At 45.6% G+C, this 27,643-nt stretch overlaps 2 protein-coding genes across 3 annotated transcripts in view; both read left to right on the top strand.

The window, feature by feature from the left end:
* VPS45 (vacuolar protein sorting 45 homolog) overlaps nucleotides 1-12,423 on the top strand; it is a 70,978-nt gene extending 58,555 nt beyond the window's left edge. Inside the window, 1 exon segment of one of the 2 annotated variants that reach the window (NM_001244994.1) lies at nucleotides 11,785-12,423. In NM_001244994.1, coding sequence (NP_001231923.1) covers nucleotides 11,785-11,872 — 88 coding nt within the window. In that variant the 3' untranslated portion in view covers nucleotides 11,873-12,423. 2 annotated transcript variants of the gene reach the window in all.
* A 5,372-nt stretch (nucleotides 12,424-17,795) lies between these two features.
* PLEKHO1 (pleckstrin homology domain containing O1) lies at nucleotides 17,796-27,445 on the top strand. The gene is made up of 6 exons (XM_005655399.4): nucleotides 17,796-17,995; nucleotides 18,661-18,807; nucleotides 23,338-23,478; nucleotides 24,454-24,558; nucleotides 25,138-25,239; nucleotides 26,633-27,445. Exons 1-6 carry the CDS (start codon nucleotides 17,966-17,968, stop codon nucleotides 27,335-27,337), a joined length of 1,230 nt encoding a protein of 409 aa, XP_005655456.1. The 5' UTR covers nucleotides 17,796-17,965; the 3' UTR covers nucleotides 27,338-27,445.
* The last annotated feature ends 198 nt before the right edge of the window (nucleotides 27,446-27,643 follow it).

The raw sequence follows: 27,643 nt of genomic DNA, 5'->3' as shown, positions 1-27,643 counted from the left end.
CTTTTGCTTATTTTTGAGCTTAATAAAAAAATTGTATCATACTTTTTTCACTCAACATGCTTCGAAGATTCATCTGCATTGTTGCACATTACCTTGTTCATTCGTTTTTTCATTGCTATTACCATTGTGTGAACACACCAGAGCTTGCCTTTCCATTCACCTGTCCATAGACATTCAAGTTGGGTTTTTGTCTTGTTTTGCTTACCATTACTATTACTTCTGTCAAAGAGCAACAAGAAAAAATGTGAGCCAAGAATATCGACAGAATGTTATGATTATATTGTTTGGGAGAAAGAGGATATTTAGTACGTAGCTGCTTTATTTACATAAGGTTCTCTTCCAAAGCAGAGCCATTAAAATACAAAGAAAATAATGTGCCCCCATATTTGATGATCTTACAGTCCAGATGGGGGACTCAAACAAGTCTGTATTTCTCAAATTAGGATATGATTAGTCCCAGAGACACACAAAGGCACAAAATAAACATGACACATCTTTCGGAGTGTCTGTTTTCTTAGAATTGTGGGGGATGTTCAGGGATAGACTTAGATAATTAACTGGTAAATGCCTTGTCAAAAATATGTTTATGTTAAAATTTGAAAGGTCCTTTTATGAAGAATAACAAAGTTGTTATGTATTTTTAAAACAAAATCCCATTTCTCAAAAAAAGATATAAGCTAGTAAACCAATTTGGACTATACTCTCAGGACTCATAAATTCATTCTCTTCTGTAGTTAGGGGTTCTTAGGTACAAGAATTTGAGAAGTGTTAATATATGTAAGTTAAATAAAATGTGTCCAAAATAGAAATAACTAATTCTGGCAGAGTAATCAGGAAATGCTTCACAGTAGAGATAGCATTTGGGCTAGACCTTAAAGGATAAGTTAGATTTCAGAATTCTCCTGTGGTGCATCGGGTTAAGGATGCAGTGTTGTCACTGCAACAGCCTGGGTTGCTGCTCTAGCTCCAGTTTGATCCCTAACCCAGAAACTTTCACATGCCGCAGGTGTGGCAAAAAAAAAAAAAAAGTTGGATTTCCATAGGAAGAAAGTGCAGTCAGGGCTGAGGAGACAGCGTAATTGAGGACAGGAAGTGGTGGGGAAAAGTACAGTGCATTTGAGAAAGAATGAGTTCTTGGAGTTCCCATTGCAGCTCAGCCCATAAGGAAACCAAATAGTGTCCATAAGGATGCAGGTTTTTTGTTTTTTGTCTTTTTGCTATTTCTTGGCCGCTCCCATGGCATATGGAGATTCCCAGGCTAGGGGTCGAATCGGAGCTGTAGCCACCGGCCTACACCAGAGCCACAGCAATGCAGGATCCGAGCCGTGTCTGCAACCTACACCACAGCTCACGGCAACGCCGGATCGTTAACCCACTGAGCAAGGGCAGGGACCGAACCCGCAACCTCATGGTTCCTAGTCGGATTCGTTAACCACTGCGCCACGACGGGAACTCCAGGATGCAGGTTTGATCCCTGACCTCACTCAGTGAGTTAAGGATCTGGCATTGCCGTCAACTATGGTTATAGGTTGCAGATGCAGCTGGGATCCTGTGTTGCTGTGGTTGTGGCTTAGGCTGGCAACTGCAATTCAATCCTAACCTGGGAACTTCCATATGCTGTAGGTGTGGCCCTAAAAAGCAAAAAAAGAAAAAGAATGAATGAGTTATTTATAGATAAAGTATACATCCAGTGAGGAGCAGGATGATCTCCGTATATGAGATTCCTAGCATTTTCAGACATAGACGTTGAATGCCAACCGTTTTCCTTACTCCTGATAAAATTGCTGTTGGATATTTAGGAAAAGTTTAGCATGGTAAACTAACATTTTCCTGAGGTCTTAACTTCTTTAAAAAATATGAATCAGATTAATATATTCATTCAGCAAATACTTAATTCAACATCTACTTTAGACTAAGGATGCACAGATCAAGAAACTGTTACTCGAGATGTACATTAACTACTAAGAGAAGTCATTGGAAGAGAACTTCGGCAGCACCCACTACCACTGCTACCCTCTGCCATCTGTTCCAGCACAGTGGTGAATGGTCCTGGCTGAGCCCAGCCCTCCCTCTTGGGCACTAGATGCCATCCCCTCACCTACTCCGGGACACCACTCCTGGAGGTATGGTGTCCTCTCAATCCTGAATCAGTTTTTCCCACCCTATTGGATCATTCGTAGAAACATGCTAGGTTTTTTCCCCCATCTTTTTTTTTAATAATGATTTTTTTCCCATTTTAGCTGGTTTACAGTGTTCTGTCAATTTTCTACTGTACAGCAAGGTGACCCTGTCACACATACGTATATGCATTCTTTTTTCTCACATTATCATGCTCCATCATAAGTGACTAGATATATTTCCCAGTGCTATACAGCAGGATCTCATTGCTTATCCATTCCAAAGGCAATAGTTTGCCTCTAATAACCCCAAATTCCCAGTCTATCCTCCTCCCCCCACCCCGCCTTGGCAACTACAAGTCTGTTCTCCAAGTCCATGAGTTTCTTTTCTGTGGAAAGGTTTATTTGTGCTGTATATTAGATTCCAAATAAAAGTGATATCATATGGTATTTGTCTTTCTCTTTCTGGCTTCACTTAGCATGAGTCTCTGGTTCCATCCATGCTGCTGCAAATGGCATTATTTTGTTCTTTTTTATGGCTGAGTAGTATTCCATTGTGTATATATTACCACATCTTCTTAATACATTCATTTGTTGATGGACATTTAGGTTGTTTCCATGTCTTGGCTGTTGTGAATAGTGCTGCAATGAACATACAGGTACATGTGTCTTTTTCAAGGAAAGATTTGTCCAGATATATGCCTGAGAGTGGGATTTCTGGGTCATATGGTAGTTCTATATTTAGTTTTCTGAGATGCCTCCATACTGTTTTCCATAGTGGTTGTACCAATTTACATTCCCAACAACAGTGTAGAAGTTTCCCTTTTCTCCATACCCTCTCCAGCATTTGTTATTTGTGGACTTATTAATTTTTTTTTCCCACTGTACAGCAAGGGGATCAAGTTATCCTTACATGTATACATTACAATTACATTTTTTCCCCACCCTTTGTTCTGTTGCAACATGAGTATCTAGACAAAGTTCTCAATGCTATTCAGCAGGATCTCCTTGTAAGTCTATCTAAGTTGTGTCTGATAAGCCCAAGCTCCCGATCCCTCCCACTCCCTCCCCCTCCCATCAGGCAGCCACAAGTCTTTTCTCCAAGTCCATGATTTTCTTTTCTGAGGAGATGTTCATTTGTGCTGGATATTAGATTCCAGTTATAAGTGATATCATATGGTATTTGTCTTTGTCTTTCTGGCTCATTTCACTCAGTATGAGATTCTCTAGTTCCATCCATGTTGCTGCAAATGGCATTATGTCATCCTTTTTTATGGCTGAGTAGTATTCCATTGTGTATATATACCACATCTTCCGAAACCAATCATCTGTCAATGGACATTTGGGTTGTTTCCATGTCCTGGCTATTGTGAATAGTGCTGCAATGAACATGAGGGTGCATGTGTCTCTTTTAAGTAGAGTTTTTGTCCGGATAGATGCCCAAGAGTGGGATTGTGGGGTCATATGGAAGTTCTATGTATAGATTTCTAAGGTATCTCCAGACTGTTCTCCATAGTGGCTGTACCAGTTTACATTCCCACCAGCAGTGCAGGAGGGTTCCCTTTTCTCCACAGCCCTTCCAGCACTTGTTATTTGTGGATTTATTAATGATGGCCATTCTGACTGGTGTGAGGTGGTACCTCATGGTAGTTTTGATGTGCATTTCTCTAATAAGCAGGGATGTTGAGCATTTTTTCATGTGCTTGTTGGCCATCTGTATATCTTCTTTGGAGAAATATCTGTTCAGGACTTTTGCCCATTTTTCCACTGGGTTGTTAGCTTTTTTGCTGTTGAGTTGTATAAGTTGTTTGTATATTTTAGAGATTAAGCCCTTGTCGCTAGCATCATTTGAAACTATTTTCTCCCATTCTGTAAGGTTTTTTTTTTTTTTTTTTTTTTGTCTTTTGTCTATTTCTTTGAGCCGCTCCCGTGGCATATGGAGGTTCCCAGGCTAGGGGTCGAATCGGAGCTGTAGCCACCAGCCTACGCCAGAGCCACAGCAACGCAAGATCCGAGCCGTGTCTGCAACCTACACCACAGCTCACGGCAGTGCCGGATAATTAACCCACTGAGCAAGGGCAGGGACTGAACCCGCAACCTCATGGTTCCTAGTCAGATTCGTTAACCACTGTGCCACGACAGGAACTCCCCATTCTGTAAGTTTTTTTTTTATGGTTTCCTTTGCTGTGCAAAAGCTTATCAGTTTGATTAGAGTCCATTGGTTTTATTTTTTCTTTTGTAAGTCTGTTGCCTTGGGAGACTGACCTGAGAAAACATTCATAAGGTTGATGTCAGAGAATATTTTGCCTATGTTCTTTTCTAGGTGTTTGATGGTGTCTCGCCTTATGTTTAAGTCTTTAAGCCATTTTGAGTTTATTTTTGTGCATGGCATGAGGGAGTGTTCCAGTTTCACTGATTTAAATGCAGCTGTCCAGTTTTCTCAGCACCACTTGCTGAAAAGACTGTCTTTTTCCCATTTTATACTCTTGCCTCCTTTGTCGCAGATTAATTGTCTGTAGGTGTCTGGGTTTATTTCTGGGTTCTCTATTCTCTTCCATTGGTCTGTCTGTCTGTTTTGGTACCAGTACCACACTGTCTTGATTACTGTGACTTTGTAATATTGCCTGAAGTCTGGAAGAGTTATGCCTCCTGCTTGGTTTTTGTTCCTCAGGATTGCTTTGGCAATTCTGGGTCTTTTGTGGTTCCACATAAATTTTTGGTTCCCCATCTTTAAAAATTTTCTATTAGGCTCAGTGTGGCTCAGTAGGCTAAGGATCCAGAATTGTCACTGCAGTGCCTGGGGTCGCTGTGGCAAGGGTTCGATCCCTGGCCCAGGAACTTCCGCAAGACACAGGTACAGCCAAAAAAAAAAAAAAAAAACAAACCCCTATTAATCTCCTCTCTCTTTCCATGTTCTATACTATTTCTCTGTTCTCTTTAATAGCAAAATTGTTTGACAGTTGTTTATACTCACTATCTCTTCTCCTTACATTGTTCTCCTAAACCCCTATCTTCTTTTAAACCTTACCTCTTCTCTTAAGCCACTCCATTTGGGCTTTCATACCTGTCACTCCCCAAAATTGCTTTTATTGTGGTTCCTGGGACCGTCACATTGCTAAACTCAGTCAGCTTTTAATACTCACTTTACTTACATATCAGCAGCATTTGACACAGTTGATCAGTTCCTTCCCTTTGAAAGACTTTTATCACTTAGCTTCCAGAAACCATACTCTCCTGGTCCTCCTATCTCGCCTGCCATTCCTTCTCTGTCTCTTTTGTTCATTTCTCCTATTTTTGGAATCCTGGGAACTTTGTCCTTGGACTACCTCTCTTCTTCTCTGTCTACACCTCACACCTATCCAATCTCATGGGTTTAAATTTTATCTTAATGACTCCCAGATTTATACCTCTAGTCCAGAGTTTTTCAACCTCAGTACTATTGATATTTGGGGACAGATAATTCTTTGTTGTGGGGAACTTGCCTGCCCATTGTAGGATGTTCAGTAACATGCCTAGCCTCTACACACTAGATGCCAGTAGCACTCCAGAAGTTATGGCACCCAAAAACGTTTCCAAACATTGCCAGATGTCCCCTGGGGATAAAATCACAACTCTTCCCATTGAAAACCACTATTTTTAGTCTGAGCTTCTCTCCCAAACTCCAGATTTATATATCCAGCTGTCTAGTTGACACTTCTACTTGAATGTCTAATAAACATCCATGTCTAACAGTGATCAAACCAAGCTTCTGATATTTCTTCCTAAGCATAATCCTTCCTCAGGGATTTCCTGTTGTAGCTCAGCAGAAATGAATGTGATTAGTATCCATAAGGATGTGAGTTCGATCCCTGGCCTCGCTCAGTGGGTCAGAGATCTGGCGTTGCCATGAGCTGTGATGTATGTGGCAGACACAGCTCAGATCCTGCATTGCTGTGGCTGTGGTGTAGGCCAGCAGCTGTGTTTCGATTTGACCCCCAGCCTGGGAACTTCCATATGCCATGGGTATAGCTCTAAAGAATAGCACAAACAAACAAAAAACAACATAATCTTCCCTCAGACTTCCCATCTCAGTTAATGGTATATCCATTCTTCTAGTTGCTTAGAGCAAAAACCTTGTTGTCATCCTGATTCCCCTCTTTTTCTCACCTACATCGTGACTCATTAGAAAATCTTGTGATCCTTCCCTTCAAAATATGTCCAGAATCTGATGCCTTCTCACCATTACTGCCCTGGTCTATGCTACCACCACTTCCCATCTGGATTATTATGACTGCCTTACCCTTAGCCACTATATAGTCTGTCCTCAACATAGCAGTAGAACAGTCTTATGAAAATACATAATTCAGGGCATGTCACATCTCTGCACAAAACCCTCCAGGTGTTTCTCATCTTGCTCAAAATAAAAAGTCAAATCCAGAGTTCTCTTGTGGTGCAGCAAGTTAAGGATCCAGCGTTGTCACAACAACAGCTTGGGTCATTGCTGTGACACAGATTCGATCCCTGGCCCAGGAACATCTGCATGCCACAGGCAGGTCTCGCCCCCACCACCCCTCTGCCCCCCACCGCCAAAAAAAAAAATCAAAATCCTTGCAATAACCTATCAGACCTTACATGATCTCATCTTCACACACCCCCATCCCCTTCCTTATCCTCTCTAATCTCATCTCATACTACCCAACACCTTATTAGTCGGGTAGTAAGGCCTTGGACCCCTCGCTCTTACTCCTTCCCCAGATATATCTTTTATTGCCTTATTCATGTCTTGGTTCAAATGTCACTTTCTCAGTGAGGCTTTCCATGACCACTAGATTGAAAATCTCATGCCACCATCATCATCTTTAACTGTCCTTCAAACATGTCTTATTTTTCTCCATAGCATTTTCTTCACCTAACACTCTACAGAGAGGCAATGTAGCATCACGGTGAAGAAGACAAACTCCGAAGCCATATTGTCTGGGTTTGCATCCCAGATCTGTTGCTTTCAGGATGTAAGACCTTGACTTCCCTGTACCTCAATTTCTTTGTAAAGTAGAATAGTTTCTATCTCATTGGAATGGTACTTCACATGTAGCAAGTGATAGGTGTTCACCATTATTATTGTTGTTATTACTATCAATTATTAATATCGATATTATACTTATCAATTTTTCTCATCTTCCCGCCTCCCCCAGTGGAATATAAATTCCATGAGAGTAGAATTCTTTTACTTTGCTTATTGCTATATTCACAGCTTCTGAAACAGTACCTGGTACACAGTAGATACTTAATAAATATTTGATTAAATTGTTATCTCTAGAAAGTCTGATGAGGAGAAGAGGCAAGGAAGACTAAGCTTCATGTGTACTATTTAAAACTTTTACAAAAAGAATGTATTCATATATTATTTGTGCCATCAAAAAACTCATAGGCTTACATGGAAAATAGACATGTAAACAAAAAAATTCCTAGACCAGTGACAGTGTGAGAGAGTTTTTATATATATATATATTTGTCCTTTTAGGGCCGCACCAGCAGCATATGGAGGTTCCAGGCTAGGGGTCTAATCGGAGCTGCATCCACCAGCCTACACCACAGCCACAGCAATGCCAGACCCAAGCCACCTCTGTGGCCTACACCACAGCTCAGGGCAACGCCAGATCCGTAACCCACTGAGCGAGGCCAGGAATCAAACCCGGTTCCTAGTCAGATTCCTTTCTGCTGCGCCACGACAGGAACTCCAGTTATATTTTTAAAGATGCATCATCCCACTAGATAAAATGTGAGAGGGATGGGACAGCTTTTTGGCAGAGGAAGGGGGGGCAAAGACGTATGAAACATAGTATCTCTGTAAACTGTAATCAGTATTTTCAACTATTAATAGTTTCATCCCATCCTTCTTTCTCACCCACTCCTGTATTCCAGCATCTCCAGCTATAATTTGGCTATAATTAGAAGCTTATTACTCCATTAAGGCAAATATGTTGGGGGTTTTCTCATTATTTTCCTGAAAATCTTTTTCTATTTTCCTGCTCCCCAGAAATTCCATTCACTTTTTTCATTGTACTGCTCTTCAAATTTGATTCTAAATTCCTTTGGTTTCTTTGGTATAACAAACTCACACATAATTTCTATCTGTGGAGTATAGTGAAAAAAGAGGAAGAGATGAATGAAAGAAAGAAAGGAAGGGAGAGAGGGAGGGAAGGAAGGAAAAGGAAGAAAGAAAGGTAGATAAATGTTTAGTCATATAGCTTTGTTTAGGAACCCAGTTGTTCAGCTCAATTTTTATTTATTTATTTATTTTTTTTTTGCTTTTTAGGGCCACTCTCAGGGCATCTGGAAGTTCCCAGGCTGGGGGTCGAATCAAAGCTGCAGCTGCTGGCCATCGCCACAACCACAGCAATGCAAGACCTGAGCTGCATCTGTGACCTACACCACTGCTCACAGCAACACTTGATCTTAACCCACTGAGCAAGGTCAGGGATTGAACCCACATCCTAATAGATACTAGTCAGGTTCATTACCTCTGAGCCACAACGGGAACTCCTCAAATATTTCAGTCATTAAAATTTAAAATCTTGTCTCCAGTCCCTTACCAGAACTTAAAAGTGAAGAAACTTGCTTTTTAATGTGAGATGCAACTTTTTGAGGTTGACTTTTTGAAATCAAGGTTTTTTTCTGCCCACTTTCCTTCTCTTCATAGAGCTGGGAAATCACCCTGGATGACAGCACAAACCAAGACAAGCAATAGCGTTAACCCACTAGGTTGGCTCCTGGTACCGTCTCTGTTTACACCATGTTGACACTGCATTGTGATTGTGAATCTCTCTAACTGAGAGCCCCTTAAAGTTAGGAGTCATAGCAAGTGTTTACTTGTACACATGATTCAGTGCCTACCACATAATGGGTGCTCAGTAAACACTGTTAAACTGAACTGAACTGAACTGAATTATAGTACCATAGGGGAAGGGAGTTTTTGAGTTTGCTTTTTAAGTAAGACTGATTTAAAACAAATCTAGAAAAGAAAAATCATTTTTTGTTGTTTTTAAAGGTCTAAATTTGGGGTGCAGATACCAATATGTTAATCACCCATAATTTTTAAAGCATTCTGCAGTGACTCATCCAAGTCCCCAAATAGATACTTTTTAAAAAGCCACAATGGCCCTAGGAAACAAAATTAGGTCTGGCAAATATAAATAGTGTTTTCTCTTTGCAGTCAAGAATGTGGGGTCTTGTTGATACACAGAGGAGGATTTTTAAATATAATTTCAATAAAGTTACTCCTTTCCTTTGTACACGTAGCAGACTCTCACGTGAAGCAAACATCATCTGATAAATTCCTATAGGGTTTCTCAGCATATTTGTTTCACATTCTTACTAAAAGTCACGAATCAAAGACTTCTTGTGTCATTGTTCAAAAAAAAGCAAAGCTGCCTCATGTCCTGACACTGGTTTTGTGACCTCTGAGTGTCTCCAGTGCAACTGGCCAAAGAGCCAGTCTAGACAGAGGTGCCGGCATGAACAGAGGTGTTCAGTAGAGGACCAGATGAATTTAGCTTCTACTCTTTTACCTTTTCTTCTTTTGCAAAAGAGTTTGGAATTTAGATTTTCTAAGCCCAGAATCTTTCAGGTCTTAAACTGCAAAACAGAGGTAATAAGAAGGTACCTGGTCATTTCTCCAACCCTTTGTCTGCTATAGATCTGTATCCTGAGAGTGAGTCCTGTCTACCTAGAAGTACTGCTCCCCAAACTCCTATGTTATAGAGAAGGCTCTCTTGCCACTGGGTAGCTATTTTCATTAATTCGCTTATTCAATACACCTTTATTGGGGACCCACTAGGTGTCAGCTCTGTGCTAAACCCCGGAAGTCCAAGACGAATGTCTTAGTCCCACCCTAAGGACTCACAGCCTATTTTGGCAACAATAACATAGAGAGTACCTAGTTAATAATAATATGGTGCTAAAATTGCACTAGAGCAAAGTGATAATAATGATGGGGGTGATTAGTTCAGCAGGGAGCAGTTTGGGAAGGCTTCACAGAAAAGGTGGCTTTTAATCCTCAGCTTTAGAGGATAAAAAGGATTTCATCAGACAAAGAAGGACTAGTCTATCATTTCAGACAAAGGACATAATAAGAGCAAAAGCATAAAGGTACGAAAGCTCAGGACACATTTAGGGAACAGTGAATGTTTGGGCACGGAAGGCACATGGGCTACCTGGTTGATGGGAGATGGAACCAGACAAGTGAGAGTATTGTCTTGTGCTGAAAGGCATGGGTTCTAGAGCTGGTTTTGTATCCCAGTTAAGCCACTCACTAGCGGGTGTAACCTTAGCAAGTCACTTAACCTCTCTACTGCTTGGTTTCTTCATTTTTTCTTTGACTGCACTCACAGCATTCAGGAATTCTGGGGCCAGGCATCAAACCCAAACCACAGTAGTAACGATGCCAGATCGTTAAGCCACTGCACCACCAAGGGAACTCTTTTTAATGGAAGAAAACATATATATATTTACTACATATATGTGTACACATACTCACACCCGGTTTAAAACAGTTCTCAGAACAAAATAAATCTGAGTCTTAGTTATTATTAGGCCACATTATGAAAGGTCTTGAATTTTAATCTGTAGATTATTCTGTAAGCAAAAGAAAGGTTTTAAAGCAGAAGAAAGTAGGCAATAGGATATAATCTGTATTTTTAGAAAATTGGTACCCCTTTGGAGAGTAGATTGGATGAAGAGGAGATTAGAGGCACAAGTTCTGAGTCAGTTTCAAGAGTATAGATGAGAGGTGCAGATACAATACGGTTCTGAGTTAATGTAGGAGCCTTGCCCTTAAAAATTCTGGTTTCCTGGAGTTCCTGTAGTTGCTCAGCAGGTTAGGAACACAACAGTACCTCTGTGAGGATGGGGGTTCAAACCCTGGCCTGGCTCATTGGGTTAAGGATCTGGTGTTGCCACAAGCTGTGGCATAGGTCGCAGATGTCGCTCAGTTATTATTCCTGTGGCTGTGGCATAGGCCGGTAGCTGCAGTTCCAACTGGACCCCTAACCTGGGGACTTCCATAAGCCGCAGGTGTGGGGCCGTAAAAAGAAAAAAAAAAAAATCTGAGTTCCTGACTAGAAATTTAAAATTTGAACTATTATGTTAACAGCTCTTACAAATTTAATACTAAAAAACACAATGAGAACTCTGGGGAGGAGCACAAAGGGGCTCTCCTTCTAGTCTGGATGTTTTAGTGCTCAACTAGTGCTTCTATTCTGTACCCAGATATCAGACCAGTGTTTCTTGCATCTCATTCTTTTTTTTTTTTTTTTTTTTTTGGTCTTTTTGCCTTTTCTAAGGCCGCTTCCGTGGCATATAGAGGTTCCCAGGCTAGGGGTCTAATCGGAGCCATAGCCACCAGCCTACGCCAGAGCCACAGCAACACGGGATCCGAGCCGCGTCTGCAACCTACACCACAGCTCACGGCAATGCCGGATCCTTAACCCACTGAGCAAGGCCAGGGATCGAAACCCGCAACCTCATGATTCCTAGTCGTATTTGTTACCACTGTGCCAGGACAGGAACTCCTTGCATCTCATTCTTAATATCCCTTCATCTAGTTAGATGTCCTGAGCAAGATATTCTATTTTAGAGATGCCTTTTCCTCTTTTTTTTTCCTTGGATTAACCTCAAATCTACTGCTCAGTTTCTTAGAGGAAGTTCTGGCTTCTGGACTGCACAGCCGAAGCAAGGAGAGCTCTCAAGTCACATCAAGGTCAGCAAGCAGAAGATGAAATGGTGATGGAGAGGTGAGCAGAATGGCGCAACTTCCTCTCTTGAGGGGCCGCAGGCTTTCTCCACTGACCAGAGCTGTTGGAAAAGAGCCTTGGGTTTTGTGCTTATTGATATAACCCATCTCCAGGTAGTCTGCTGATTCCTGAACTGTTGTCACAGACATCAAGACTCCAGAGGGATGAGCTGAGAATAAGTCCGAGCCCATCCCAACCCACTTTTCTCATAGTTTCTTTATCAAATAAGTATTCCTTGTATTTGATAGCACAATCACTTTAGTTTCTGATGAATTTTGTTGGGATCTTACTTGAGAAAAGGGTCATCAGAGCTTAGAGGAGTTTTAAAAAGTAAAAATTAAATGTACATGCTATAAACTCTCTCTTCTCTTGACCCCTTTTACTTTTCACTAACCACATTCCCATGCAACTCATTTCTGAAAACTTATCATATTTCTGTAAGAAACACCTAAAAATTGTTTGTCCCTAAACTGCAATTCTCTGTGGTACTGAGAAACTATGTATAGCTACAATAAAAATCCACTTTGTGAAAAGATACAGGTGATTTGTTTTTGTTTCTTTGTAGTTAATAATTATTTATGGAAATTCATGAGATGAGGCATGAGCTGGCTTTACACCAAACATAAAGAAGGCATTGCCACTACTCAAAGGATAAAGTATGTCAAGGCAAATAATAAATTCTGGTGTCAACTTCACTTCTCTTGAAAGTGATAATGTCATTAATTCCAGGAAATTATGGCATCCTCAAATCACAGCACAATTCCTCCCTTGTGCTCTGTGATATATTATTTATTTATTTATTTATTTTTTGTCTTTTGTCTTTTTAGGGCTGCACCCTCAGCATATGGAGGTTCCTAGGCTAGGGGTCCAATTGGAGCTGTAGCTGCCAGCCTATGCCACAGCCACAGCAACGCCAGATCTGAGCTGTGTCTGTGAACTACATCACAGCTTACAGCAACACCGGATCCTTAACCCACAGTTGGAGGCCAGGGATCGAACCCGCAACCTCATGGTTCCTATTTGGATTTGTTTCTGCTGCACCACAACGGGAACTCCTCTGTGATATATTTTTTAAACTTTTATGTTGATAAACATTCTCTGGCATCAGATAGCCTGGGCTCAAATTTATGTTACAGTTATGTGGCTCAGTTTCCTCATCTATAAAGTAAAAAGCTACCTTCCTCATAGGATTGTTAAGGACTAAATGAGATTAGAGAATACATTCTAAGCACTTAGAACACTGTCTGGTATATAGTAAATACTCAATGAAATTTAACTATTAATAGTAGATAATACTGATTCCTGTCTCCAAGTTGGGGATATTAAAATCACTACATAAAATGATTGGATTCCTCTCAACCTCCCACTACATTAATCAGCAGTTCAAGAAGAATGAAAGGTCATCAAATCCATCTCCTTTTCCTCCATTCCTCTCATCTCTCAGCCATTGTTTTCTTTACCTTAGCTCATGTGAAAGAAGCCCTGAGGCTAAGAGCTAAGGTCTAATTTCATTTTTTTTTTCTTTTTTGGGTCCTTTAGGTACATTTTTTTTTTTTATGATAATAAGACAGCCTTCACCTAGGAAGATAAGTTCTAAAATGCATTATTTTACAAACTACATAGTCTTTTCAGATGAACAGGAACCTCCTTTCTCCAAGCAGGATTACCTGTGCCTCCCTTTCTCTTTTTTTTTTTTTTTCAGGGCTGTACTCGCAGCATATGGAGGTTCCCAGGCTAGGGGTCTAATCAGAGCTGTAGCCGCCAGCCTATGACAGAGCCACAGCAACACTGGATCCGAGCCGCATCTGTGACCCACACCGCAGCTCACGGCAACTCCAGATCCTTAAGCCACTGAGCAAGGCCAGGGATTGAACCTGCAACCTCATGGTTCCTAGTCGGATTTGTTTCCAATGCGCCACGAAGGGAAATCCTTTCTTGGCAAGATAACTCTTTGCAATAAGAAGAATAGAAGCAGACTTTTCTTATATCATTCTCCTCCTTATTCACCTGTTTCCATTGTGCCTACTCAGCTGACAATATCAAAAACTCTAAGAAGTGAGCCTTACCTTTAGATGTTTGATGCCAGAGGTGGCACTTCTCTATTAAGGATCAAAGATTCACATTTTTATTTAAGATTTACAGAGCTGATTATATTATTACTAGCCCTTTAATTTTCCCTTTAAAAACATCATTTTAATTAAGGTCTCATATGCTTTTTTTTTTTAATGGCCTCATTCATGTTATATATAAGTTCCCAGGGATTGAATCTGAGCCACAGCTGTGGCAACACTGGATCCTTTAACCCCTTGCGCCAAGCTGGGGATCAAACCTGAGCCTCCACAGTGAACTGAGCCACTGTGCCAATGCAGCAACTCCCTCATATGCTTTTTTTTTTTTTTTTTTTTTTTTTTTGTCTTTTTGCTTTTTCTAGGGCCACTCCCACGGCATATGGAGGTTCCCAGGCTAGGGGTCTAATCGGAGCTGTAGCCACTGGCCTATACCAGAGCCACAGCAATGCAGGATCCGAGCAGCATCTGTGACCTACACCACAGCTCACGGCAATGCCAGATCCTTAACCCGCTGAGCAAGGGCAGGGATCGAACCCGAAACCTCATGGTTCCTAGTCGGGTTCGTTAACCACTGCGCCATGACAGGAACTCCCTCATATGCTTTTTCTTAGGATTCCATAGATTGAAATGCCCTAGTCAAAATTTCTATGTCCCATTTACTCTACAAAAGCCAAGGTAGCTTGTTTTTAGCTAAATAGCTGTTTGGATAACAGTTTCTGCCCATTAAATGTACAGGCAGAAATTCACAAGTCCTTACCTATGATGGCTCCCTTCTTCCTCCCTTAAGTGGAGCTAGTTATAAAATAGTCAATTTAAGAATAAAGCTACTGGAGTTCCTATTGTGGCACAGCAGAAGCAAATCCAACTAGTAGTATCCATGAGGATTCGGATTCGATCCCTGGCCTCACTCAGTGGATTGGGGATTCGGCATTGCCATGAGCTGTGGTAGAGGTTGCAGATGAGGCTCGGATCCCAAGTTGCTGTGGCTCTGGTGTAGGCCAGCAGCTGTGGCTGTGATTTGACCCCTAGCCTGGGAACCTTCATATGCCACAAGTGTGGCCCTAAAAAGCAAAAAAAGAATAAAGCTACTAAAAGTGTGTCTTATCCATGGTGATGCAGTTAGGGAGGTAACCCCATCTTGAGTACCCTCAATATCTTATCTCCACCAAAGAATGAAACTGGCTTGAGTTATTTTTGTGGTTTTTGTGTGTAGTCATGTCAAGCTTACTGAGGAGACAGTGCCATGAAAATATGCAAGGAACTCATAAGTTCTTACTCTGAGATATTTCACTTAAAAATTGGTGTTTGGAAGTAGTCCCAGTTCAAGTGCCATGAGGTTCACCTGGTGGAGAGAAGTCACCCCGAAGAACAGGCCAGGGATGAGTATGGTTTATGGAAAGAGGTGAGTAACAGGACAAAGAGGGACAAAAGGAGAGAAGGTAGGGGCAGGGTGATAAGATGAGGCAGTGCAGTAATGCAGGTCAATGAGGGAAAAACCAGAAATTTATGTAATAGCTTCAGGAGCAAATAGGCAGGGAAGGTTCTCCAGCCTACATGCATCTGTTCTGGAATCTGAAAATTACTTTGGAGGGTTTTGATTTTTTAGCAGTCTCTCTGCCTGATGTTCCACAGAGCTCCAGCCCCTGCCTAATGCAGCACATATGACCTCAGAACCTTGCATACAGGACGTACTCAAATATTTAACTAAAAGAAGGAAGATGGGACTAGTCATAAATTACTTTTTCCGCCACAAACCAGAACCTATTTAAACTATAAGTCTAAACCACTCCTATCTGCCTGGCCAACAAACCCGCAAAAGATAAAACAAGCTAGTTTCCTCACCAGTACACTAGAACATGTCACTTCCTCATCTATGAAGATCCCCTAGATTTTCTCATTCTTTTTAAATCACTTTTTAAATAGGGCAGGAAATAAGAGATGGTGTGGGAAGGAGAGAGGATGGTAGGAAGGGAAGAGGAGTGTGTGTGTGTATGTGTGTACACATGAGGCCTAAACAGTAGAGTCTGGAAACCTGCATATTAATCTAGTTAGCCAGTAACTTGCTGTGTAAGCTTGGGCAAGTTGGTTGATTTGTCATGCCCTGTTTCCTCATTTTCCAAGTGGGAATAATATTTATTCTACACACCTCACAAGGTGGCACTAAAGATTTAAAGAAATGATACATAAGCATTTTGGAAGGATACATTTCTATTGCAGTCTAAAATAGAGGAATTAATTAGTATGGTAAATGAAAAGAGGAATATTATTGGATTAGGGGAAAAGGGAGGCTGGGAAAAAAGAAGCCCCCTCCTTCATTCGATATATACCAGTAAAAGCCAAGACCACTCCACTGCTCAAACCACAAATTTGGCCAACACTTTATCTTGAGATCTCTCCGCCAAAGGGGTTCTTCCTTTTTCCTCTGTGCCTCTGTGCCAGGGATTTTTATTCATTTTGTAGTTACTGTGTGCCTACCATATGCCAGGCAATGTGCTTGTTAGTTTATTATTATTTAGTAATTAGCCCTAGAGGGCAATACTTATATCCTCAAAAGACTTTCACCGGTCATCTCATATACTCCCCTATCTTTCCTTGTTGATGGAATTGGCAGTTCATCTGTAATTACTTAATATGTAGAGGAACTGAGGCCCAAAGAAATTCGGTGACTTGACCAAAGGCCATGATGCAGTGATGAAACCAGTGTTCAAACCTAGGCTCCCTGATTCTCCTCTTCCCATTAAATATGTATGGGGGGGTGACGTTACCAAGATGTTGGGGTGTGGGCTTTGAGGGAGATCTGGTGTAGGAGTGATCAGCCAAGCCCCCCCCTCCCCCCCTGCCGTCACAGCATCCTCTGGGCATTGCAGTGGGCAGGATGGGATTTTTACATGTCAGTGCAGCAGGGAGAGATACGCAGGGAGTAGGAATTTTAAGCCTCACCTGAAATTTATATTTAAAGCCACTTGGTCCAACAGATTAGTGCTTTGCAGACAGAGAATTCTATTCCTGCCAGCACTTGAGAGTGTGTCTGCAAATCCCTCAGCCATTCTGAATCTCACTTTTCTGTCTCTGCAATGGAGATCCTATCTACCTCATACTTAGAGCTATTCTCCTGAGGCTCAAATAAGGCCCAAAGAAATGTGTATTAATATTAACTTCTCTCCCACGGAGTCCCCTACACGTCGGTACTCTCCGAAGCATAAAACTTTTCCCCAACAGTTGACCTGCCCAGACCACTACCTCTACCACCCAGGTGTGTGAATTCCAGATGCCAGTCCTGGGTAACGCTCCCTCCCAGCGGACGCTCTCGTTTTTTGTTTTGGGTTCGGGAGGGAGATGATCTCAATCTGGGTTATCTCCGGTCTTCAGACACCTCCCGATTTCTCTAGCATCCACTCCATCCGCCCCTGCCATCTCTCAGCTCTGCTCTGGTCGGCCAGGCTGTCTTTTCTGGCTCCACCTCTCGCTCCGGCCGTCGGTGCGAGTCTGGGTCTCTCTGCCCCTCCAGACGCCGTTCTCCGGCGGGGTTTAGGTCTGTCTTCTTCACCCTCAGTGAGTCAGAAACAAAGGAGGGGGGTGGGGGGAGCGCACTCTCTCCGGCTCGGCGATTCGCCCTTTATTCTGAACTCGCAACGTCAGCGGGCGGGTGGATGGAGCGGCGGGGCGCGGGCTGGGCCGCCCACAGCGTGCCGGGCCGGGGGAGCGGCCGGGCCGGACCGGGCGGGCGAGCGGCGGGGGCGCGCTCGGGGGCCCGGGCCGCGTGGGCGCCGGGATGGAGGGCGCCGAGGGGCGGGGAGCGGGCGTGCGTGTGTGTGCGAGCGCGAGGGAGGCCGGCCTTTAGTGTAACCGGAGCTACAAAGAAGGGGAGAGTCCGGGAGAGGGAGGGAGGAGCGGCGGCGGCGCCGGGGGCCTCTCCGCACCCTCCCCCTGGGCAGGAGCCCCCTCGAAGCGGCCTCGGCCCCCGACGCGGGGCCGCCCCTCGGCGCCCGCGCCCGCCCGACCGCCCGGAATGATGAAGAAGAACAATTCCACCAAGAGGGTGAGTGCGCCCGCCCGCTGCTGACTTTGTGCCCCGAGGACCCCGGCCCCGTCGGGGCCGCGGGCAGCCGGGTTGCGAGCTGGGGACGCCCCGTGCCAGCCCCCCGCCCAGCTCGGCCCGGCCTCCGGTCCCCTGGGCCTCGGCCTCGGCGCGCCTGGCCCCACGACGAGGCACCGGCGGGGGCTTTTGTTTGTTTACTTGGGCTGGGGGTTAACTTGGCTGAGTTTCTGCCCGACCCCCGGCCTCCCCCTCCCCGGGCAGCCGGCGGCTGCTGGCGTCGCGCTCTGCAGCGGCGAGAAGACAATGAGAAATAAAATAAAATGCCGTTAATCCTGGCGCCGCGAGGAGGGAGGCCGGGGGAGGGGGCGGGGGGCCCGGCGGAGACCCGAAAACCACCCCTTGGCTCCAGCCCGGCCGTCGCCCCTTCCCCCGGCAGTTCCAGTCGTTTATTTGGGCGAAGGAGGAGGGGAGCGATGGGGGAGAGAGTTCCTCGGAGTGAGAGGCTTTGAAGTGGGGAGCGATCGCGGGGCTCCCTGACTCCAGCTGCGGCAGGGCGGCCGCGGGAAGGAGGGGACGGGGACTGGGGAGGGCGCGGGCAACAGCACAGGAGGAGGAAAAAGCTGTAATCACCTAATCGTGCGGTTCTCATTTGACCCGGGGGGCAGGGGCCTCAGGATGGAAACCATCAGTCTGCACCGCCTGAGAAGGTCGGCTGGGTCCGGAAATTCTGCGGGAAAGGGATTTTCAGGGAGATTTGGAAAAACCGCTATGTGGTGCTGAAAGGGGACCAGCTCTACATCTCTGAAAAGGAGGTAGGTGCCCTTTGCCGCTAACTGTCCCAATTTTCTCATAGTCCCCACTTTGTCTCTCCGCAGGGGGCTTACCTACTCCTCACCTCCCCCTTACTTCACCCGGTATTTTGTTCCAAAAGTGAGTTCAGCTGCCCGGTTTGTCTCTATCCCATCTTATCTGCAGAGAAAGGTCATCCTTTAGTGAGAAGACCTGAGTTAGAATTAGCAGTTGAGTTTGCCTCTTAAAGATTTTTTCTTTGCAGACACTTTTCTGACAACCACTTATAACTCCCTCCCAAGATGTCCCAAAAGTTCCAAGTGTCCCTGCTGCCCCCTACCCTGCCCTGGTCTCTAGCTGAACTTAGGAATCTTTTTTCTTTGCTGTGTTTGCTGAAACACTCTGTTCAGCTTATTCTCCACTCCTTCCTGTCCCCCCACGCCAACCTAGCTGGCCTCCCCTTTCCTGTCTCTCTCGCAGGGACGTATGCAACTCACATCAGCAGTAAAGTTGCCCTGAATCACAGAAAACACACATAGAACCCAGAGTCAGTCTCAGATGACCTCAAGTAGAGTATTTGTGAGTAGCAGACATTCTGTTGAAGCCAATGTCCCTAACCAGCATGTTCTCTCTTCCTCACCACTAGTCCACTTAAAAAGAGAAGCAAAGAACTCATTCTCCATTCCTTCCCACCCAGCACCACCCCCACCCTCGTTTATATCAGAAGGGGGAATGGAGTTGTGAACCCCTGCATGTCTTTCTGTCTTTGGTTCTCTGAGAACCAAGTCCACCTTGGGTCAGAACCTGAGCCCACATATTGAATCCCAGACTCTTCTCCCTTTTAGCTCTAGTTCTTAGGCTCAGTAACCCATAGGAATATTGAGAAACTGAAATTGCCCCTTTGTGGGTTAGAAGTCAGTCTGCGACTATGACAGCCTCACCTAGGAGACTGTCTCGAGTTCCCCTGGTAGGATGGCCTCCTCCCCTTTCTGTGTTCCCTCACCCAGGGCTAACTGGGAAGTCCTCCCTGAGTTCTAACCTCTTCTGCTTTCTGCATAGACTATATTTAGGTAAATAAATCCTTTTATGGTATTGAAACAGACACACTCTCAGTCCTAGAGAAAGTATTCATCTGAACAAAACATCTACCGAGGCAGCTAGGGAAGAACTAAGCTTCTAAGCTTTGTGCCAGGGCCAAAGAGATCCATCTTAAGGGTATTTAAACCTTGCTGTTTATACCTAGCTTGACAGGAGGGTTTATTTTTAAGGGTCACCGCTACCCAACCCCCAATCCTACACAGAGTTTTTCCACAATTTGCTGACTCTCGGGTTTTTTGTTTTTTGTTTTTTTTAAAAAAGGCAAGTGTCAAAGTGTATCTCCTGTCTTCCCCGAACTTCATAATGGCAGGAAACTCTAGCGAGCAATCCGGGAGAACTTCCCACACGTCAGTGGGGAACCATGAGAACAGGGCCAGGGTAGAAGGAGCAAGACATTTTTTTTCTTGTTTGTATTTGTCCAAAGAACAGAGTCTGGGGGCCAAAGAGCATGGTGGATACTTGTTTGTGGAGGAAGGGGTACTGAGACAGGGGAAAGGATGGAATGACCTCAGCCTAGGATGTCTGGTGTCCTGTGAGTCAGGAGCATCTGACTCGTCATGGGGCCAGCTGCCCCCTGCTGAGGAAGGCATAGGAAAAGAGGGAACAAGCCTATTGGAATGGCTCTTTTTTGGAGCCAGTTTCCATGCTACAGTGGCGTGGGTTAAAGGCGGAACTGAATGAGGAGCATAGGCTTTATTCTGTCCACTTCCCAAAAGCTCCAGAGCCAATGGATTCAAGATTTTTTTTTCAGTGTAGTATAATGTTTGTAATTTACATGTTAATGCTACAAAATTCCTCACCCTCTCCCCCAGAATTTACACCCGGCTTCTTGTGTTATTTCCCCTCAAAGGCAGGGTCTCCTATAACTGCTGCCCCAAAGAAGGCCTTCTCTGTTTGTTGGTAATAAGCATTTTCCTCATTCGCAGTCAAAGGACTGATGTATATGAACAGAAACCAGACCTCAGGGAGACCTTATGGTAAAAGAAATGGGGTTCAGGTCATCTTTTTTGGCAGGCATGGGAAAAATTCCTTTCTGTGGGCCAAGGACAAAGAATCAGGGGAAAAGAAGGACTGACTTTGGTGGGTGGTAATTATAAATGAAACTGGGAATTGGATGGGCAAAAACAATACAGTGGGAGTTCCCGTCGTGGCTCAGGGGTTAACGAGTCCGACTAGGAACCATGAGGTTGTGGGTTCAATCCCTGGCCTCGCTCATTGGGTTAAGAGTCCTTGCTCAGTGAGCTATAGTGTAGGTTGCAGACGCGGCTCGGATCCCGCGTCGATGTAGCTGTGGTGTAGGCCAGTGGCTACAGCTCTAATTAGACCCCTAGCCTGGGAACCTCCATATGCCGTAGGATTGGCCCTAGAAAAGGCAAAAAGACAAAAAAAAAAAAAAAAAAAAAAAAAAGATACAGTGAAGAACCAGGTCCTTGGAGTTGTCCATCTTCCCTGTGCACTAGAATATGCTTGTCCCGCTGCTTGTCTCGGCCCCTCTCCTTCCTTCCATGCCTTGTCAAGGGCTAAGCTCTGTCAGTGTCTCCTGCTCCTCAGAGCTCCTTATCAGTCGTGTGCAAGCCAGAATACCTCCCTTCCCTTCCCTCCCCTCCCCTAAGGAAAACAGAATAAGTAACTCTCTTCCCCTGGCTCTGTACACACACCCAACACTTTCCTCTCCAAGATTTCTGGCCTCTGCTGATAGTCTCAACCCTGAGGAAGGAGGGGGAGAGGAATGATGTATCACCCTGCATCCCTGCCCCATGTTTCTGGGAATTGTTCTGGAACATCCTTTGCCAGCATCTTGTCCACTTCCACCCACAATCCTTCAAGGCCTCTGGTCACTTCCTACCCCAAAGCCAGAGAGCCTGGGAGAGGGGAGAGCCCTGGAGGAGCCACACTGTGTGGAAACAAACAGAGGTGGGTGTATGAGCGGCCATTTACCGGAATGGGTCTGTGTCAACCCCCTAGGTTCAGCAGCAATTTGGAAGGATGGGCAGATACAAGAGCAGAGGTGAGCTGAGATGGAAGAGAGAACCACGTCCCCACTTTAAGGCTGATGAGAACCAGGCAGATAGATGAAGTCACCTCCACACACACACACAATTCCTATTTCAGAGCTTGGGAAGTGGGGGCCCCTGTGAAATAACTCCAGTCAGGGAGGGTAGATGTCTTCCAGGGAATATATGAGGCTACCTTTGTCTGTTTGTTTAGTTCTGACAAGACAAGAACTGGTGGTTTTCATCTCTCATCCCAGGAAAACCTGAGCAGCTCATTCCCCAGCATCTTCCAGTCCCAGGCTCAACTAGCAGCGGGTGAAAGGGTTTGCTAATCACCCACTGCTCCATCCAGGCCAGTGACAAATGCTTCTCTCCTCTGGCAAGCCAGGTCATGGCTTCAGAGGACAGGGCTATGGGAACGCCTTAGGGGAGAGGAGAAAAAACCCTGAGAGGTTTAAAGCGGACCTTGGCAGAAATCTTAGTGGAATTTGCTTTGTGGTGCCCAGAAAAAGCAGGTTGGGGTTGGAGGATGTAGACAGAATTGTAGTCTCTAATTAAACATTCAGCAAGAGACTTAAAAGAGCCAAATGCTGGATAGAGCTGCTAAGGGTAGAATGGGGTGCAGGATCAATTCAAGCAGGAAAGACTCAGTTTAGACACAAGAAGGGACTTCTGGCAGTAAGGGGGCTTCAGCTCTCAAACTAAAATCATAGAAAGAGGTAGCAGAACACTTTTTTCCAAGTCTGAAATGTAGTCCTGCAGGGAGAATATAACTGTATCTTTGCCTAGAGAGGTGGATGATTTAAGTAGCTTCTCAAGCCCCGGGAGCTAGGTTGAGTTGTCACTTCGGAAGGAGGAAGGAGGGGTAGGAACTGCAGGTGTATTTTTCACTCTGTCTCAACAAACTCAACAAACTCAACACAGGGGCTGCTCTTTCTATGGTGCTGAAGCTCCTGAAATGAAGGCGCTAGATGAGTCTCTTCCCAGTAGTATATATTAGAGGAAGGTGCCAGGTGGGATAAGAAAGCAACAACGTAAACATTAGATGGCAAGGAGCACAGAGGCCGCCCTTCATTCCCTCCAGACATCGCTGATACCGGCCCTGCCTTTACCTCCTTCCTCTGGACACTCAAGGGCCATCCGGGTCTTGCTTACTTCAGGATGATAGGATTAAACTATTAGCCCCCGTATCTGTGTCCTTTGAAGGACAAAGTGGGGGTCATAGTGAAGAGAGACCTCCTGGAACTCCAGACACGGTCGCTTGGCTGAGGGGAGTGGGGACCGGGGGTTTCCGTGGAAACCTGCCTGAGGGGTCAGGCCTCTGTGGGCCTCCGATAGAACAGCCTTTTCCCACCCCCTTCTCAGCCTTCTTCGGGTTCTCAAAACTGGTCTAAATTAACAACTTAGGGGAAGGGACTAAGAAGTTTTATCCTTATCACCTTACCTCCAACCCTCCCCTAGGTAAAAGATGAGAAAAATATTCAAGAAGTGTTTGACCTGAGTGACTATGAGAAGTGTGAAGAGCTCCGGAAATCCAAGAGCAGGAGCAAGAAGAACCATAGCAAGTTCACTCTTGCCCACTCCAAACAGCCCGGGAACACGGTCCGTTCCCCCTACCACCTTGGCAACTGGATCATTGACGGGGCCCGGGGTGGGGGGGGCTGGGGGGGGCTTGGGAGAACACCTTCCCCTTTGGGATCTCTCAGCTCTCTTGGCGGAGATGCTGAATGATTGCTCTCCTGCCATGGCTTTTATCATTTAACCTGAGAATATTGTGGCCATTTCCTTCCATCCAGGCAAGCCAGCCTTTAAACCGTCCTTCCACAAAGATCCTCTCTCTCTCCCTCTCTCTGTCTGTCTGCCTCTCTTTCTCTCTGTCTCTCTCTCTGTCTTTCTGTCTCTCTCGCTCTCTCACACACACACACCTCTCTTGGGTGACAGTCCCTTTTCCCTGTACCCTGGTTGAAATTTTTAATCTAATTTCCCTTGTCTGTGGGAACCCAGGGACATTCTGTTTCTTCAAACATTTAAAGATTTTGGAGTGGAAAAATAAAAAAAAAAAAAAAAAAAAAAAAGATTTTGGAGTTCCCGTCATAGCTCAATGGAAACGAATCTGACTAGTATTCATGAGGATGCAGCTTCGATCCCTGGCCTTGCTCGGCAGGTTAAGGATCTGGCATGGCTGTGGTGTAGGCCGGCAGCTACAGCTCCAATGTGACCCCTAGCCTGGGAACCTCCATGTGCCACAAGTGCGGCCCTAAAAAAACAAACAAAAAAACATTTGCGGAGCTTTATTTTAGTATCTGTCCTTTACCTCCTCTGATTATCTCCAGGGCTGTATCAATATCCAGTACCCTTCTGAGATCCTCCTTGGTCATTTCTAAAACAACCTCCAAGCTCTGACATTTTGCAGGAATAGAGGTTGGTTTCCTTAAGTTACAGATGACTCCAGAAGTAGAATCTCTCTCCTGCCAGGAGCTTGGTTTAAGGGAATGAGATTATAATTTCTTATTTCTTCACTGTCAAGGTGAGGCCAACTCTAAAACCCTGGCTGAAACAAGAATCTTCTCCTCACAGGCACCCAACCTGATATTCCTGGCAGTCAGTCCAGAAGAGAAGGAATCATGGATCAATGCCCTCAACTCTGCCATCACCCGAGCCAAGAACCGCATCCTGGATGAGGTCAGGGGGCTAAACTGTGGGGAGGGGGACCCTGAGGCAGAAGGAGCAGCTGTGACTCCTAAAGAGGGAAGAGGATGGTGTGGGCCCCCTTTACCAGCTCCCCACCAGCTCTGCTCCTTTTTTGGGGGTTTTATGGCTGCACCCACAGCATGTGGAAGTTCCCAGGCTAAGGGTCTAATCAGGTGCACCTGCCAGCCTATGTCACAGCAACGCCAGATCCTTAACCCACTGTGGGAGGCCAGGGATCAAACCTGCATCCTCATGGATCCTAGTTGGGTTCATTACTGCTGAGCCACAACAGGAACTCCAGCTATGTTTCTTTATCTCCCATTTTCCTTCTGGCTTCTCTCTGAGTCTTTTCTGCCAGTTCCTCTTTTCTTGCTTCATGATGCCTGGGACAGCCCTGGTCCAACCTAAGGAGCCCCTTCATGTCCAGTAAATCCCTTGCCCTTGGATTTGCTCAGAAGTAGTCCATGGGGTGGGATCACTTCCCAGACCAGGCATGTTCAGGCCTCAAGGGAAGCCGGCTTGGGACAGAGAGTCTCTGAAGAGCACCCATGACTCTGTGTATATCTTCAGGTCACCGTTGAAGAGGACAGCTATCTCGCCCACCCCACTCGAGACAGGGCAAAAATCCAGCACTCCCGCCGCCCCCCAACCCGGGGACACCTGATGGCCGTGGTATGTAAGCCTGTGAGAAAGTAACAGTTGCTAAAGGGGACAGCCACCAGAGCTTTTTGTGATACCAAGGTCAAAGGCTAGGGAAGCCTGATCCCTCCAAACCAAAAATATTTATTCTGGGAGTTCCCGTCATGGTGCAGTGGTTAACGAATCCAACTAGGAACCGTGAGGTTGCGGGTTTGGTCCCTGCCCTTGCTCAGTGGGTTAACGATCCGGCGTTGCCGTGAGCTGTGGTGTAGGTTGCAGACGTGGCTCGGATCCCGAGTTGCTGTGGCTTTGGAGTAGGCCAGCGGCTACAGCTCCGATTAGACCCCTAGCCTGGGAACCTCCATATGCCGTGGGAGTGGCCCTAGAAATGGCAAAAAGACAAAAAAAAGAAAAAAATTTATTCAGCACCTACGATGAATTCAAAAGCCCTGCCCTCAGTAAATGTGTCATCCTTTGAGGAGAATGAGATATACTCACAAGGAAAATGAAAAATAGAAGAGCTGAATACAGCAAAGGCAATACAAGCTCCTGTCTGGTGGCTAGCTCTCCTGACCGGTAACAGTGTTACGCTTAGAGGAGCAAGGATTGGCTTTCACTTGTCTGAGCGCTAAGTGTCTAGGGGAAGAGGCAGATCAGGTGTGGTCGAAAGAATGTGGGCTCTGGAATCAGACTGCTGGGTTGGAACTCACTTTGCAATGTACTCTCCGTGATTCCCCGAGCTGCTGTCTCCAGCTGGGCATGGGGAGTAACCACACCCACTTGACGGGCTGCTGTGAGGACTGATCGAAAACAGCGTGTGTATCAGTACATACGAGGTGCTGAATACCCTTATCACTTTTTTTTTTAGTTATAGTATTCTGGAAATAAAATACGTTTTTTCCTTTTCTTTTTTTCTTTCTTTCTTTTTGTTGTTGTTGTTGTCCACATTTGAGGTATGTGGAAGTTCCTCGGTCGAACCTGTGCCACAGCAGTGGCAACAGCAGATCCTTAACCTGCTGCACTGTATGGGAATTTCCAGAATAAGTTTTCTTTGAAGGCAAGGGGTTCTGAGGTCCAAATAGCAGAGGGGTTGAAGTGTGTGGCTCAGAGGATAGAGATGGCAAAGGGCAGTTACCCTGCTGTGCCCGGCATCCTGTGTGTGCCAGGCCCGCCTGATGCCGAGTCCACCCGACAGAAGAAAAAGATGCTCTTGAGCAAGCTCGCAGTAAAGTGAAAAATATGGGAAACCGAGCAGGATTTAATAAAAAGAAACAAATTCAAATCACTACCAAAGGAATACAAGATAGCACATAAAGTCAAGGGCTGTGTCAGGAGTCCGGGCGGGGGGGGGGTCTCCCTGAGCAGAGAAGCGAAATGCCTAGTGATGACCGTCTACCCCCTTCACTCCCGCCCTCTCCCTCCCTAGGCTTCGACGTCTACCTCGGATGGAATGCTGACCTTGGACCTGATCCAGGAGGAGGACCCTTCCCCTGAGGAATCAACCTCCTGTGCTGAGAGCTTTCGAGTCGACCTGGACAAGTCTGTGGCCCAGCTGGCAGGCAGCCGGCGGAGAGCAGACTCGGACCGCATCCAGCCCTCCGCGGACCGGGCAGGTGGCCTTCCCCGACGTTGGGAAAAGCCAGACAAAGGGGCCACTTATACCCCCCAGGCACCCAAGAAGTTGACTCCCACAGAAAAAGGCCGCTGTGCCTCCCTGGAGGAGATCCTGTCTCAGCGGGACGCTGCCCCGGCCCGTGCCCTCCAACTGCAGGCCGAGGACCCCCCAACCCCCATCCCACCCCACCCGGGGCAGCTGTCCCGGATCCAGGACCTGGTAGCAAGGAAACTGGAGAAGACTCAGGAGCTGCTGGCAGAGGTTCAGGGACTGGGAGATGGGAAGCGAAAAGCCAAGGACCCCCCTCGGTCTCCTCCTGATTCGGAATCAGAGCAGCTGCTGCTGGAGACGGAGCGGCTGCTGGGAGAGGCATCATCAAATTGGAGCCAGGCAAAGAGGGTGCTGCAGGAAGTCAGGGAGCTGAGGGACCTGTACAGACAGATGGACCTGCAGACCCCAGACTCCCACCTCAGACAGACTACCCAGCACAGTCAGTACCGGAAGAGCCTGATGTGAAGAAAGGTGACAAGAGTCTGGAACTTGTGGGGCGGACAGATTTTTATCTCCAAGGGTTGCAGGATAAAGCTTTTTTATTTACCTCAGTCAAAAAAAACATAAACACAATCAAACTTGTTGCTCTTGCTGCTGCCCAGCTCCCCCTACAGCCCTCATTTCCAACATCCTTTCCTTCCGTCTCCCATTCCATCTCTCTGAGACCTAAATTGCCTGAGTTTGGGGAGGAGGTGACCCCTAAGTTAGTATTGAGAAGCTTTCACCTGGATGAAGAAAGAGAGGGTAACGAAGGCACAGTCTGAGCATTTT

This window comes from Sus scrofa, chromosome 4 (assembly GCF_054392235.1).
Source record: "Sus scrofa isolate SSC_HxYL_T2T_F1_AM1 chromosome 4, Sscrofa_HxYL_maternal_Yorkshire_Landrace_v2.0, whole genome shotgun sequence".
Lineage (NCBI taxonomy): Eukaryota > Metazoa > Chordata > Mammalia > Artiodactyla > Suidae > Sus > Sus scrofa.
The sequence above is the reverse complement of the archived record's forward strand: the minus strand, read 5'-3'. Positions and strand labels throughout refer to the sequence as shown.

Excerpts from the sequence above, each read along its gene's own strand:
- PLEKHO1 (XM_005655399.4), top strand. The coding sequence starts at position 17,966 with ATGATGAAGAAGAACAATTCCACCAAGAGG. Across the intron at positions 18,808-23,337 it reads TCTACATCTCTGAAAAGGAG|GTAAAAGATGAGAAAAATAT; the intron begins GTAGGTGCCCTT and ends ACCCTCCCCTAG. Across the intron at positions 23,479-24,453 it reads CCAAACAGCCCGGGAACACG|GCACCCAACCTGATATTCCT; the intron begins GTCCGTTCCCCC and ends TTCTCCTCACAG.